The sequence below is a fragment of the Heteronotia binoei genome, chromosome 12 (assembly GCF_032191835.1).
Source record: "Heteronotia binoei isolate CCM8104 ecotype False Entrance Well chromosome 12, APGP_CSIRO_Hbin_v1, whole genome shotgun sequence".
In the NCBI taxonomy this organism is placed as follows: Eukaryota; Metazoa; Chordata; class Lepidosauria; order Squamata; family Gekkonidae; genus Heteronotia; species Heteronotia binoei.
Window position 1 is genome coordinate 48,312,875 of NC_083234.1, and position 13,840 is coordinate 48,326,714.

Consider the following 13,840-nt stretch of genomic DNA (forward strand, 5'->3'; position numbering starts at 1 on the left):
GTGAGAGAGTTCTGAGAGAACTATGGCACATGGTCACCCAGCAGGCTTAATATGACAGAGTGGGGAATCAAACCTGGTTCTCTAGGTTAAAATCCATCTCTCTTAACCACTGCAGCACTCAGAACAACTAACTTGTAACAAGCACTGTGAACCAACTGTTATGAAGTGGAGGTCAAATGTAGGAAATGCAAACCTGTCTTCTGTGATGGAACTATATAAAATTGAATATGAACATTTTTAGTTATGTTTATTATTTACATGCAAGCCCCCTAGGGGTCCTCCTGGATTGAAAGATGTGCAGAAATCAAATAGGTGAAAAAAATTTGCACAGACCTCTCAAAAATAGACTGCTGGATGAGATGGCCATTGAGCAGGCTGACAAAAATGCAACAACTTGCAGACCTTGTGAGATTGATTCTAGCTAAGCAAAGCAGCCACAAATATTTGGGAGACATTAGCTAAGCTAGATATGCCCTGCTGCCATGACATGTCTAAGGAGTTTTCAGAGTGGTATAGAGTTGTTTAAACCCATAAAGAAACACATGGCTGTGATAACTGGGCGCCTTTGTTCACTAAAACAATCAGATTGGATTGAAATAAAATCATTTGACATTGACCTGAGATTTGTTGAAGTCTGATATTTTCTGTACCAAAACCAAATACTTCAAAGGGATGCTTGCAAGGAAAGTTTATTTGTTCAGCAAGCTTCCAAGATGTTGTGTGTAATTGATATTACATGTCAGCATTTAATATTTGTGTTTGTCTTTTTCTTAATCTAGGAAAAAACTAAAAAGTACCTCCAAGTATATTTATCAGACTCTATTTTTGAATGGTGAAAACAGTGATATTAATATTTGTGCCCTGGGAGAAGAATGGAACTTGCACAAGATATACCTGTGTCAGGTAAGAATCAACAATTTTCCCCCAGCAAATATTCCAGTTTTTCCTTTGCTTGTAGCTAGAGTTACAATTTTAAAATACTTATAGTATTTTAAATATTATATATAGTATATAGCAATATATAGTAGAACTATCTTCATTCAGTTTATTTTTAAGCTAAAATATAATGATGGCATTTATATGGAATTGCATACAAATGCATGTTTAAGGTCAAATAATTTTTTGTTGTTTTCATGCTCACCTAGGTCACTTTTGCCCTCTCTTCTGTGTGAAGGGGCCACATTACTTCCAGGTAGATACAAACTGCAAGCAGTAGTGACCTCATTCAGAGCCAACTGCAAACAGTCATTTGCATTCCAGATTGGTTTTTCTGCACTACAATGTTGTTTTAGTCCAAAAGAAACTTGTTTCCAACCATAGAATGCAGTCCCAAAGTTGCCAGGGAGGAGGATTCCATTTCATATCAAAGAACTTCTAAGACAGAGGCAGGTAGCTCAAGGGGATATAAGACAGAAGGGCCTTGGTTCAAAGCTCATTGGTGATCTTTCTTGTCCTAAGTGAGGCCCTGTCTCTTATTTCTCTCTGTGTAATATGAGGACAATAATAGTAGCTGATAAGGTGTTTGTAAAGATGCATGAGAGAACATATGACAGACCCATTGAACACTACGTTTTTATATTGCACTTTTTCTAATTATTATTAACTATTCCCCTCCTTTCCTTGCTGTTCAGAGGATTCAGTGTACTGTGCGGAAGGACAGTCCCTTTCACTAAAACTCTACATCCAGGAGACTTCATAAATTTTATTATTCGTATTCATCCCTCGGTATTTAAGGGTCTTTCTCTCATGACATGGAGATTCCTGCCATAATAGCCCTCTTCCAGTAGAATATTATCCAGCATCTCCAGAGAAAGAATCTTGAGTGGCAGATCTAGGAGAGATACTTCTGAGACTGGGAAGAGCTGCCTCTATAAAGACAGTGTCCTATCTTACTTGAGGAAGGATCCCAGAAGTTTGGGAAACAGTACCATGAAGAGGAGTTTCCCATGCATGTTCTGAATAGTTCTTTTGCACTTTGGGGTAGGGTTTATTTCTTTTCTGTTATGAGGAAGTTTGACATAATTGCCGTTCTGCTTCTACCATTTTATCCAGCAAAAACCTGATGACTGTGTAGACTGACTGACACCATTTGCCAGTGACTGTCTTGCTAAGTGATATTCTGAAGGGTTGCTCATTTTGGTTCAACCATCATTGTTGGGTTGTTGGGGTTTTTTTAGAGGGGGGATGATACAATATTGATGATGCACAAATAAGTGTCTCATTCCTAAAAAAGTTAGTGATGGCCCTGTTTATTATGAACTCGGTGCTATTTGAATAAAAGACTTTAATATTTGCCTATGCAAATCAGAAATTTTCGATATTATAGCTGTTTGTGCTTGAATGTGGTGATTGAGAATGTTAGGTGGTGATGTATTTAGCTTGAAAGGAGAAAATGAACACTCTTGTACAGTTAGTGCTGTGATTGTAGTTTGTAGTTTACCATGTTTTGAGAAATGGCTTTCTGCTCTGTTTCATGCAGAATAGACTTGGGCTTAATATGAATCTGTTGTTGGGCACTTGCTGATTTAAGCTTTCTGAAGAAAGGACCAAGAAGTGGCTTCACTATGGGCACCATAAGCTAGTGCAACTCCTGTAGAATTTCTTTATTAATTAAAATTTATCCATCTTTCCATTTTATGCTTACAGTTGCTTGGACACAGACATTTTACTCAGTTTTGATATCCAAATTGTAGCTGATTTTCTAAAGCATCTACATGATATCTCCTAAATTGTCCATATTTCTCATCTTCCTCTGCTTTTATGCAATCTGCTTTTGTTGTTGTTTTTAAAGATTTCAGCAAAGCACCTATATGTGTTACAAGGTCAGAAAGATGAGCTTTTTTGGAAGTCGTACAAGCATTGGCATCATTTACCTTGCTGTGGGTCCTGCAGCTGCTGTTTCTCAGCTGCCACCTGATGGCTTTTCTCAGTTTTTTTCCTTCTGGAATTGGCAATTACTAGATCATTTAAGCACAATAATCATAAATTGACATGGTCTACTAGTTCATAAGTTGACATGGTCTACTAGTTCCTGTGAATTCACATTTTTTAAAAGGAAATATATAGATCTTTTCATTGAGGAGATATAGGTATAAGGAGAAAATTATATTTGTGAAACTAGATTTTCATACATATTTGAAGAAATGAGTGGTGACTCACCAAAGCTCACATTGAAATAACTATTGTTAGCATTTTTATTCTGCTACACAAGACTTAACATGGCTACTTCTTTGCAGTCATCGTTTATGTTCCATTGCCATTGCAAATGTCTGCTTTTGCAGCAACAGAGACAGCTATCCAGAAAATTGTTTCTGGGTGGAAGCAGCCTAAGATGTCTAACAAAATCAGAGTTCTATAAAGGAATTATTGGCCTACATCAGAATGCCACAGGCTTAAAGTGGGATCAAGTGCTGTGTTCTACTGGAGAGCTGCTATTTCTAGGCTGGAGGGGGTGTGATGAAAGGGCAGTTAGTTTGTGGATGTGCCCATTGTTTGGTGGGGCTTCCTGGAAGGGTAGTGATAAGGAAACTGGCTGTTGAATGTGACCATGGTTCCGTGTTAATTGGTGGATGAAAATGCCTTCTTCCTTTCTGTTAAAATTGTGCTGGTGTTTGTAAATCTCAATAGCTTCTCTGTTCAGGCGGGTATGATAATGTGAGACCGTAGAAAGGACTTCAGTTCTTTCAAAGTGGATGATGTGGTCTCCTTCATCCACTTTGAAAGAACTGAAGTCCTGAACAGAGAAGCTATTGAGATTTACAAACACCCCCTCCAGCCTAGAAAAAGCAGCTCTCCAGCAGCCCTGGCCCCACTCAATGCACAGCAGCCAAGAAGGTCTGAGCGCCTGCTCCGGCTGCAACGCCACTGAGGATGTTCTCCGCAGCTGAGAACGAAATGTCTGGAAGGAAAACTTTCTCCAGTAGAACATGGCACTTGATCCCGAAAGATTCTACAAACCCTAATGATCCTTAGAAACATCACAAAAAGCTAAATAGGAGCCAGCAGTGTGTGTGTGGGGGAGTTGTCAGAAATTGCACCCACTCAATAAACTTTAAGCCTGTGGCATTCTGATGTAGGCCAATAATTCCTTTATAGAACTCTTACCAAAGATACTATAACAGTGAACATTGACAAGAGGTGGATATTGACAACTAATAACGTATATGTGGGGTTGTTTGAATTAATTAGATTGATAATTTTCTGCCTTTGATTAACAATAGTTTGATTAATTGTCTAGGGGATATGTTGCTGTACAAATAGACTTTATTTCTTTAATCTCTCAGGTAAACTTCAGTGAGTGATAGCGTCTCATAATGGGGTCACCTCCTGCTGTGATGGTATTTTTTGCTTCATTGGATGGAAAACTAGCTATTTCTAGTTTTATATGAATTACACTTTAATAAAAAGGTATTCTTAAGTGGCGTACGTGTATATGTGTATTATTTTATCAACACCTAACTATGTATGCGTATAGCAATATATGTGTGTCTGTAGTATGAGACCACACTTGTAAATTAATTTGTACGTCTTGCATGCAGTTTCTTCTCCAGCTTCCCTTATAAGATGGTACCTGCAGGAATTCTTGTCCAAATGATTCATAGTCACATTGCAGGCAGTGTTATAGACTCTAGGTGCTCTCTATTTGTTATCTTTTCTACGTTTAATACTTATTAGATTTTGGAAATAATAGGCACTTTGTTTGAAAACTGCTTGGAAATGGAAACAATCTTCTACTATAATCCTTAATGTAGACAGTTGAACATAATTTTTTGTACCTTATTAACATGCGTATTGTATATTTTAGTTATTTTGTAATTGTTTAAAAATAAATATGAATTAACTATGTGCACTTTCTTTTTATAGTCTGGCTACTTCTCCAGCATGTTCAGTGGTTCATGGAAGGAATCAGGCATGGATACAATAGAACTGGAAATTCCTGATCAGAATATTGATGTAGAAGGTAATTGCTGTTTGTTTGGGGTTTTTTTTAACAAAAAATATTTAGGACTTATCAGCCATTAAAAGGAAAAAGTTGGCTAGAAACACTGCAAGTTGAAACATGTGATTGGATTATATTTAAAATGAGTGGTAATAGCATTGGTGAACTGGGATGTGTAGTCCAGACATTACAATGTTATACTTGAGCAAAGCTTATTTAATTGCCATATACTAACCTTTGTAGTAAAATCTGTTCATATGACACTTTCATATTGACACATATAATATTAATATTTCACAAATACACATATGACAATTTGTGTGTGTAGGGAATTAGTTGGAAAACGGTTTCTCTGCTTGGGAGCAGTGTTAAGCAGATTATAGGGGGATTTTTCTTAAGTTGAAATGTTGATGAAAACCTGAGACATGCAATCTTTTAAACATAATTTTTGCTACAAATAAGTAGAAAATAATTATAAAAAGTGTTTTTCCCCCACTGCATGGCAAATAATAAATATTAGCCTGCAAAAACTGGTTTCATCAGTGAAAAGCATTTCATATATTTATGCATTTGCAGTCTTTTCACAAATACCACCTCTGTCTGTGAAGCTTTTTAGTCCAGGAGTTCCTGTGAGACTGGGAATTAAGCAAGACTGGGTGCTGTGAGATGGGGAATTATTTATTTATTTATTTCCATAGATTTATAGGCTGCCCTTTCCCATAGTGGGCTCAGGGCGGCTTCCAACACAATAAAGCAATCAAAACAGTTTAAGAACAGTTAAAACAGTTTAAAATTAAGACAAGCCACAGCTCCCATTAGTTGAGGTGGCATGGATGGTGTGGACAGATCAATTAGGCATACTTGTCCCAACCTATATGTTCAAAAATTTCAGCTATATTGGTTTTAAGCAATCAGCGCAGGTGGGGGGCTGGATTAAATGATAAAGACATCCGTCTGCCTCAGCCATAGGCCCAGTGGAACAGCTCCATCTTACAGGCCCTCCGGAATGGTAACAAATCCCGGAGGGCCTGAACCTCCACGGAGCTGATTCCACCAGGTTGGGGCCAGGGCCGAAAAAGCCCTGGCTCTGGTCGAGACAAGCTGGATGTCCCTTGAGCCAGGGATGGTCAGAAGATGTTGGCTGGCCAATCGTAATGACTTCCGGGGCTCATATGGGGGGAGACGGTCCCACAGGTATGCCGGTCCCAGGCCGCGCAAGGCTTTAAATGTCAGTATTAAAACCTTGAAGCGAATCCTGTACTCAATTGGTAGCCAGTGCAAAGTGCACAGCATCGGCCGACTGCTCGCCTGTACAGGCGATTCAGATAGCAATCGTGCTGCCGCATTCTGCACCAGCTGGAGCTTCTGGATCAGCCTCAAGGGCAAGCCTGCATAGAGCAAGTTACAGTAGTCTAGCCTGGAAGTGACTTTTGAATAGATCACTGTAGCTAAGTCCTGAGGGGCCAGATAGAGCGCTAATTGATTGGCCTGCCAGAGATGGTAAAAGGCAGATCATGCAACAGCTGTGACCTGGGCCTCCATAGTGAGGGTGGCACCCAGTATCACACCCAAGCTCCTCACCATCTGAGCTGGCACAAGAGATGCGCCATCCAGAGTTGGGAGCCAGATGCTCCCCCCCCACCGTCCCGACTCAGGTACAGGACCTCCGTCTTAGTTGGATTAAGCTTCAGGTGGCTCAGTTACAGCCAACTAGCCACTGCTTCCAGAGCCCTGGTTAGATGGTCTGGGGCAGAGTCTGGGTGGCCATCCATCAACAGATAGAGCTGGGTGTCATCTGCATACTGGTGACAACCCAGCCCAAAACCTCTGGCATTCTGGGCAAGGGGGTACATATAGATGTTAAACATCATCAGCAAGAGGATGGCTCCCTGTGGTACACCACACTCTAGTGAGTGACACAGGGAGGTCTGCTCGCCGATAGCCACCCTTCGTCCCCGACCACGGAGGAAGGAGGAAAACCACCATAAGGCAGCCCCCTGGACTCCAATGTCGGCAAGGCTGTGGGTCATTAGATCATAGTCGACCGTGTCAAATGCTGCTGAGAGATCTAAAAGTAATAGCAGCACTGACCCGCTTTGATCCAGATGCCTTCTAAGGTCATCTGTGAGGGCGACCAGAGCAGTCTCCACCCCATGACCAGGACGGAAGCCAGACTGGAAGGGATCAAGGACAGATGTATCTTCCAGGAAAGCTTGAAACTGCTCCACCACTGCTTTCTCAATTATCTTGCCCAGAAATGGTAAATTCGAGACTGGCGATAATTGGCTAGGACCAGTGGGTCCAGAGACAGCTTCTTCAGAAGCGGGCAAACCACTGGCTCTTTAAGCTTAGCCAGAAATACTCCTGATGACAGGAATAGGTTAACAGTCTCAGCTAAGGGCCCCTGAATGTCATCCCCACCTGCTTTAACAAGCCAGGATGGACTCAGGTCCAGAGGACAGGTGGTGGGCTTCACTGAAGCCAAGATCCTGCCCACATCCTCCTGAGAGAGACAGCTGAAGTGGTCCAGTGTGGGACCCGAAGATGGACAACAGGCTTCCAGTTCCCATACTGTGTCAATTGTTGCTGGGAGATTATGGCAGAAAGTCGAGACTTTATCTGTGAAATAAGTCACGAAGGCCTCACAACCGATATCAATGATCACAACCGCAGTCAATGATCAAATCATTCTAAACAATTGGGCTGGGCGCAATTTCGCAGATGCAATGGAGGCCGCATAGAAGTCTCTCTTAGTGGACTTCACTGGCTTCTCATAGACCTTCATAAACATGCTATAAGAAGTTCTAGACTCCTCGTCATAAGATCTCTGCCACACTTGCTCTAGCTGTCTAAGCTGCCGCTTCATCCTCTGCAGCTCCAAGGTATACCAAGGAACTGCTTTGGTGCAGCAGCGAAGAGGGCGCCGGGGCGCGATATCATCGATGGCCATGGAGAGCCGGGAATACCAATCCTCCACTAACTCATCTAGCGATCTGCCCAGGGGCATCGGATCCCACAGAGCCTCCTGAAGCCGCTCCGGGTCCAGTTGGCTCTGTGAGCAAGCATAAATCTGCTCGCTGCCCAAACAGGAGGTGGGCTGCAGGTCCAGTCAGACTTTCAGAGCAGAGTGATCTGACCATGGAACTGTATCAACAGCTATCAGATCCGGTGTTATCCCAGCCCCAGAGACCAAATTGAGTGTATGGCCGGCCTGGTGAGTGGGAGTCGAAACAATCTGGCTGAATCCTAGTGTCTCTATGGATGACACCAGGTCCTGAGCCTGCATGGAAGCTGCATCATCAACATGGACATTGAAATCCCCCAGGACTAGTAGTCTGGGGAAGGCCAGTGCCCAAGTTGATACCGCCTCCAGCAGGGCAGGCAGGCTCTCTGGGGGTGTGTTGGGCACCCAGTACACAACCCAGATGGCCAAACTCTCCTCGGCTTCCCATACCAGTCCAACACATTCAATGCCCGTAATATTTGGGGCGAGAAGTGCCCTGAAAGAGAAGGACTCACAAATGAGCACCACAACCCCCTCCCCCCAGCCGGTAGTGCGCAATTGGTGGAGGACTGAGAACCCAGGTGGGGTAAGCTGATTCAGGGTGACCGACTCACCCTCCCATACCCAGGTCTCTGTCACACATGCTAGGTCTATCTGTTGCTCCATTAAATAATCACGTAGATTGTAGGTCTTATCACTGATAGACCTAGCATTAATCAACACCAATGTCGGAGCCGGATGAATCTTCCTAGCCCCATAACCTGCATACCTTGGGATGGGACGTAGGAGGGAAGAGGTCCGAGCTTTCCCAGTTAAGGAAGATCACCACCATCAGCCGTATATTTTTTTTTTAAAAAATTAATCATCAGAGTTGATTTGTATTAAATGCTCAGCTGCTGTGGCTCAGTGGTAGAGTATCTTCTTGGCATGCAGAAGGTCAATCCCCAGCATCTCCAGTTGAAAGAATCTGGAAGTAGGTGATGTAAAAGACTTCTTCCTGAGACCCTGGAGAGCCACTGCCATTCTTAGTAGACAATATGGACCGTGACAAACTGATGGTCTGATATAGTATAAGGCAGCTTCATGTGTGTTCATGTATACTGTTCTGCTGTTTGTATGACTGTTGGTAACTCTGCTTTTTGAAACCATTTTTGCTAGTACTTAATTGATTAAGTGTGAAGATGGAACTCTTCTGTAATGGGATTTTTCTTTTTAGCTTTGCAGGTAGCGTTTGGCTCACTTTATCGAGATGAAGTGTTAATAAACCCCAGCCGAGTGATTGCCCTCCTGGCTGCTGCTAGCATGTTGCAATTGGTAAGTGAAAGTAACTATGTCTTTTAGGTTATAGACTCGACATTCATAACATGTTCAGTTTTGCAGAATGAAATATCACTTCTCTGTGGCAAAGTATATGTTTTGCATATATGGATTCAAGGTTGATTGAATGGAAGCACTGGAAAATGGTGTCTTCCTAATAACTTGCCAGAGCAAGGCAACAACTGTTCCAACTTGTTATTTGATATTTGGAAATCTGCTCCAGAATTTGAGGGTCATTGATGACTTTCAGAATTAAATACTGAGATTGCAAATGTTTTGCATCGCTCTCTAATACAGTGGTCTTCAACTAGTCCATTCCTGAGGCTTATTAGGCATAGAACTTAACAGATGTAAGCTCTTCTCAGTGTGCATCTAAAGATAGACTGGAGACTCCCTTCTCTCTGTGCATGTACTTTAGTAGCATATCCTTTCAAAAGGCAGGGGAAAGGGGGCAACGCTCATTGCTCATAAACCAACAAGTCAGGTTTGCACCCCATCTGAAGGCCCTAACATGGCAGACAGTACCTTGGACACAGCTGAGAAGGAGCACTGCTTGTGGGAGGTGAGAAAGTAATGGCAGCATGAGCAATGGGAAAGTGAAAACACAGGCAAAGACAGCAAAGGAAGGGGCAGTCCCAGGGAAGGGCAGAGGAAAGGAGGGTGAAGGGCACAGAGCACCATATCATGACCCATTGTCAATCTCGTGCTCATATAGCTTGGACTGTTGTACCGCCACTGAACTAAGATAACTAATTACGTTACTGCTATATCTTTGCCTGTCTGGAAAATGATTGTTTTCCTTCAAACAAGGAGCATCTATGTATAGGGTTGGGTCCTACAGAAATATTAGTGGCAGGAGTGGATCTTTCCCCACATTTTTCTTCTAGATCCCTCAAAAGTGTTGCAGATGAAAAGCTACATGATTTGGTTGGAGGGGTGTGCTGTGAGACTGGGAATTAATATCACCCCTCTTTTGTCAGTCAGCAAATCATCTGTAGGATTCTGCCCAGGAAATCATGTTAAGCAACTCATCAGTCATCTTGGGGGAAAACATTACATAGATATAGCATTTAGGTTGGCCATTGAAAATTTTGTATGTGGAATTGTGTACTTACAGGATGGCTTAATTCAGCAGTGTGGTGAAACAATGAAGGAAACAATCAATGTGAAAACTGTGTGCAGTTATTATAATTCTGCAGGAACATACGGACTAGACTCTGTTAAGAAAAAGTAAGTATAAGGATTTAGCATCTGTACTGAAATAAGCCTTATTTTTTAAAAGAAATTTTATTAAGATAAATTCCAAGTAACAACATTATAAAATAGTTAGAAAAAAATAAAAAAACAAAAATATTATACAGAATTATATAAAATAATCATATCAATCTAAACTAATCTAATACATCTATTACTATCTATAGGAGCTAATCATAGAAATAGAAAACTAAAAATACATCATTGTATATCAATCAGCGTGGGGAACATCATAAATAAGCCTTATTTGAAGGGGAGGGCTTGTAAAATTAAAAACCTGGACCTTTATCTTGAGAAGCATTTAAATTGCTTTCTTCATAGTCATGCTTACATTTTTATTCCTGTTTCTGCAACACTTTTAAAAGTGTATAAGCATGCATGAATGTGCAGAAAGTAAGGAGTTAATTTTAGAAGACAAAGTAACAACTTCTGTAATTGAAAATGTCTTTGAAAGGAGTATTAACCATCTGTTGTCACTTCCTCCTGTGGCAGGGCAGTTAGGTGAGTATTCAGTGTCACAGTGGTAGGAAATAGGAGGGGAAGAATGATGCAGGAGGTACAAATAATAAGTGAAGTGGCACTTAATTTAGGGAAGGTTAGGTATATGAAGATGTGGTATAGGTATATGAAGATGTGTGACTGGGAGCAAAAATTCACCATTGCTAGCTATGTGAAATGTTTGTCTTGAATACACGTTACATTGGGAACTTATTTTTACATCTAGGTGCCTTGAATGGCTGTTGAACAACCTGATGACACATCAGAGTGTGGAACTCTTCAAAGAACTCAGGTATTCAAATTTCAGTTGTCTTGGACTGAAAACAGAAGTCCAGTAGCACCTTAAAAACGAATGAAATTTATTTCAGGATAAGCTTTTGTGATTCATAGCTTTTTTCATGCATCTGATGAAATGAGTTCTAACTCACAGAAGCTTATGCTGGAATAAATCTCGTTGGTCCTTAAGGTGCCACCGGACTCCTGTTTTATTCTGCTGCTGCAGCCTAACATAGCCACTCATCTGTAATTGTCATCTCAGACTAACTGAGATATTGTGGGAATGTTAGCAGTAATATAAATTTAAATAAATCTGTTTGTTAAATAAATTTGTTTTGTTACCTTAATATATGTTTCTGTTCCAGTATAAATCTCATGAAACAGCTGATCAGTTCCTCTAATCTGTTCGTAATGCAAGTGGAGATGGATGTGTATACAGCTCTCAAGAAGGTATTAATCAAGAGCCTCAGCTGCCCTCTGAAACGGGCACACCAAGAATGGATCTGGACAGAATCCAATTTAATGATCTGTTAGCAAAATGCCTTTATGCATAATAATAATATAATAATACATTTTAATTTATATCTTGCCCTCCCCGCCGAAGAAGGCTCAGGGCGGCTTACATGACATAGTACATTGTACCATGATACAACAATAAAATTCAAAGCAATTAGCAATTAAAATACAATTACATATAAACAACATCTAAATTAATAGTTTAAAATTACAATATAACATAAGATGGTGCTACAGTCTTGATATGCATATAAACATAGTTTTTATGGTGATGGTGCAATGGTTCCACCTTAAAAGGCCAGCTGAAAGAGGACTGTTTTACAAGCCCAATGGAACTGATTAAGGCTCCTTAGGGCCCGTACCTCCTCTGGTAGCTGGTTCCACCATTGGGGTGCTGTTACTGAGAAGGCCCGCTCCCTTGTCGCTTTTAGTTTGGCCTCCTTTGGCCCAGGGATTTTCAGCAGATTTTGTGAGCTAGATCTCAGTATTCTCTGGGGAACATATGGGGAGAGACGGTCTCTAAGGTAGGCAGGTCCTCGGCCATATAGGGCTTTAAAGGTAATAACCAGCACCTTGTAATGAACTCGGTACACAATTGGCAGCCAATGCAGTTCCCGCAGTGCAGGCCGTATATGTTCCCACCTAGGGAGTCCCATTAACAGCCTGGCTGCCGCGTTCTGCACTAGCTGCAGTTTCCGAGTTCAGCACAGGGGCAGCCCCATGTAGAGGGCATTACAGTAGTCTAACCTTGAGGTGACCGTTGCATGGATCACTGTTGCCAGGTCATCACGCTCCAGGAAGGGAGCCAACTGCCTCGCCCGTATATGATATTCTGTATATGATATTCTATGGTTTAAGGGTTACTGCATCATAATGCTACTGCCTAAATAATCCCCATTTTCCAGTAAAAGCATTCAAATGTAAAATTCATTCTTTGCCTAGAAAATAATTTAAAATGAATTAACAACAACTTGTTTTTATTTAGTGGATGTTTCTTCACCTAGTGCCTTCTTGGAATGGATCACTGAAGCAACTTTTAAGTGAAGCTGATGCCTGGTTTTCAACACGCAGAAAAGGTATTTTTGCAGATAAGTAGTGAAAGAGTTTTCATGGTGAAAATTAAAAGTCTTTGTGCTCACTCTCTCATATTTTACTTGTCTTCAGTCTGTGGTTTTTTTCCCAAAAGCAATTTGTCTTTCTCAGTAGAATACATGTAGCCCTGAATACTAAAAAAGAGAAGATTTAATGGCTGAATAAGTCATTCATGTCCATGAGTCCAGAAAGGTATCGCTCTGATAGTTACTTGATGGACAGACAGAACTGTGCTAATTTGCAAATTTTTTCTTACTTCCATTGGGAAGTAGTTCCACAGTCTGCCCTGCCAGCTCTGCACTGACTGGCTCTTCAAAGAGCCTTCCCCTCTACCCAACCACACGCATTTGAGACTTAGCTCCTGCATCTTCCCTTTTTCTTACTCCTTTGCCTTAGCGTATTCCTTGGCAAACCTTGGTGTATTAACTTACAGTGTCGTTAGTAGACACTATAATTACTACCCTCATATCAGTGGATCTCAGGGACAGTGGCAGTAGTTTGAAAAATTTGGGGACCCAAACACTAACCACACCTTACATAACACACGTGAGATCTTAGTATTATCTCTAATAGCTAATGTCTGATTCTATCTTTTGTAGAACTTTCATCCTCTGGAATAATTATCCTACAATAGCCCTAACCAGGAATTTGAAAAATCCACTGAAGATTTCTGAGGTGTTTGGAGTCTATGTGGGCAGACTGGATGCCATCATATTCTCTGTATAATCCATTTCTACAGACATAGTAGTTAGGAGAAACTTGTGATTAAAATGCTAGAATACAGAATAAGCGTCAAAGTCAAATGTATTTGCTGTTCCTGGAGTAGGGCCCCTCTCATTAGAAGACCAACTGGTATTCTTACCCACACAAAAATGATTGCCTGAGACTATTGGGATAGATAGTTGATTGCTAAGGGACTTTTTGCTTTTGGAATGTCTCTGCTC

At 41.2% G+C, this 13,840-nt stretch overlaps 1 protein-coding gene across 1 annotated transcript in view; it reads left to right on the forward strand.

Moving 5' to 3' along the window:
* GMCL1 (germ cell-less 1, spermatogenesis associated) overlaps positions 1–13,840 on the forward strand; it is a 31,024-nt gene that overhangs the window by 3,593 nt on the left and 13,591 nt on the right. Inside the window, exons 2-8 of the mRNA XM_060251075.1 lie at positions 780–903; positions 4,864–4,960; positions 9,160–9,257; positions 10,378–10,490; positions 11,239–11,304; positions 11,654–11,738; positions 12,790–12,880. Coding sequence (XP_060107058.1) covers positions 780–903; positions 4,864–4,960; positions 9,160–9,257; positions 10,378–10,490; positions 11,239–11,304; positions 11,654–11,738; positions 12,790–12,880 — 674 coding nt within the window. The remainder of the gene's footprint in view (positions 1–779; positions 904–4,863; positions 4,961–9,159; positions 9,258–10,377; positions 10,491–11,238; positions 11,305–11,653; positions 11,739–12,789; positions 12,881–13,840) is intronic.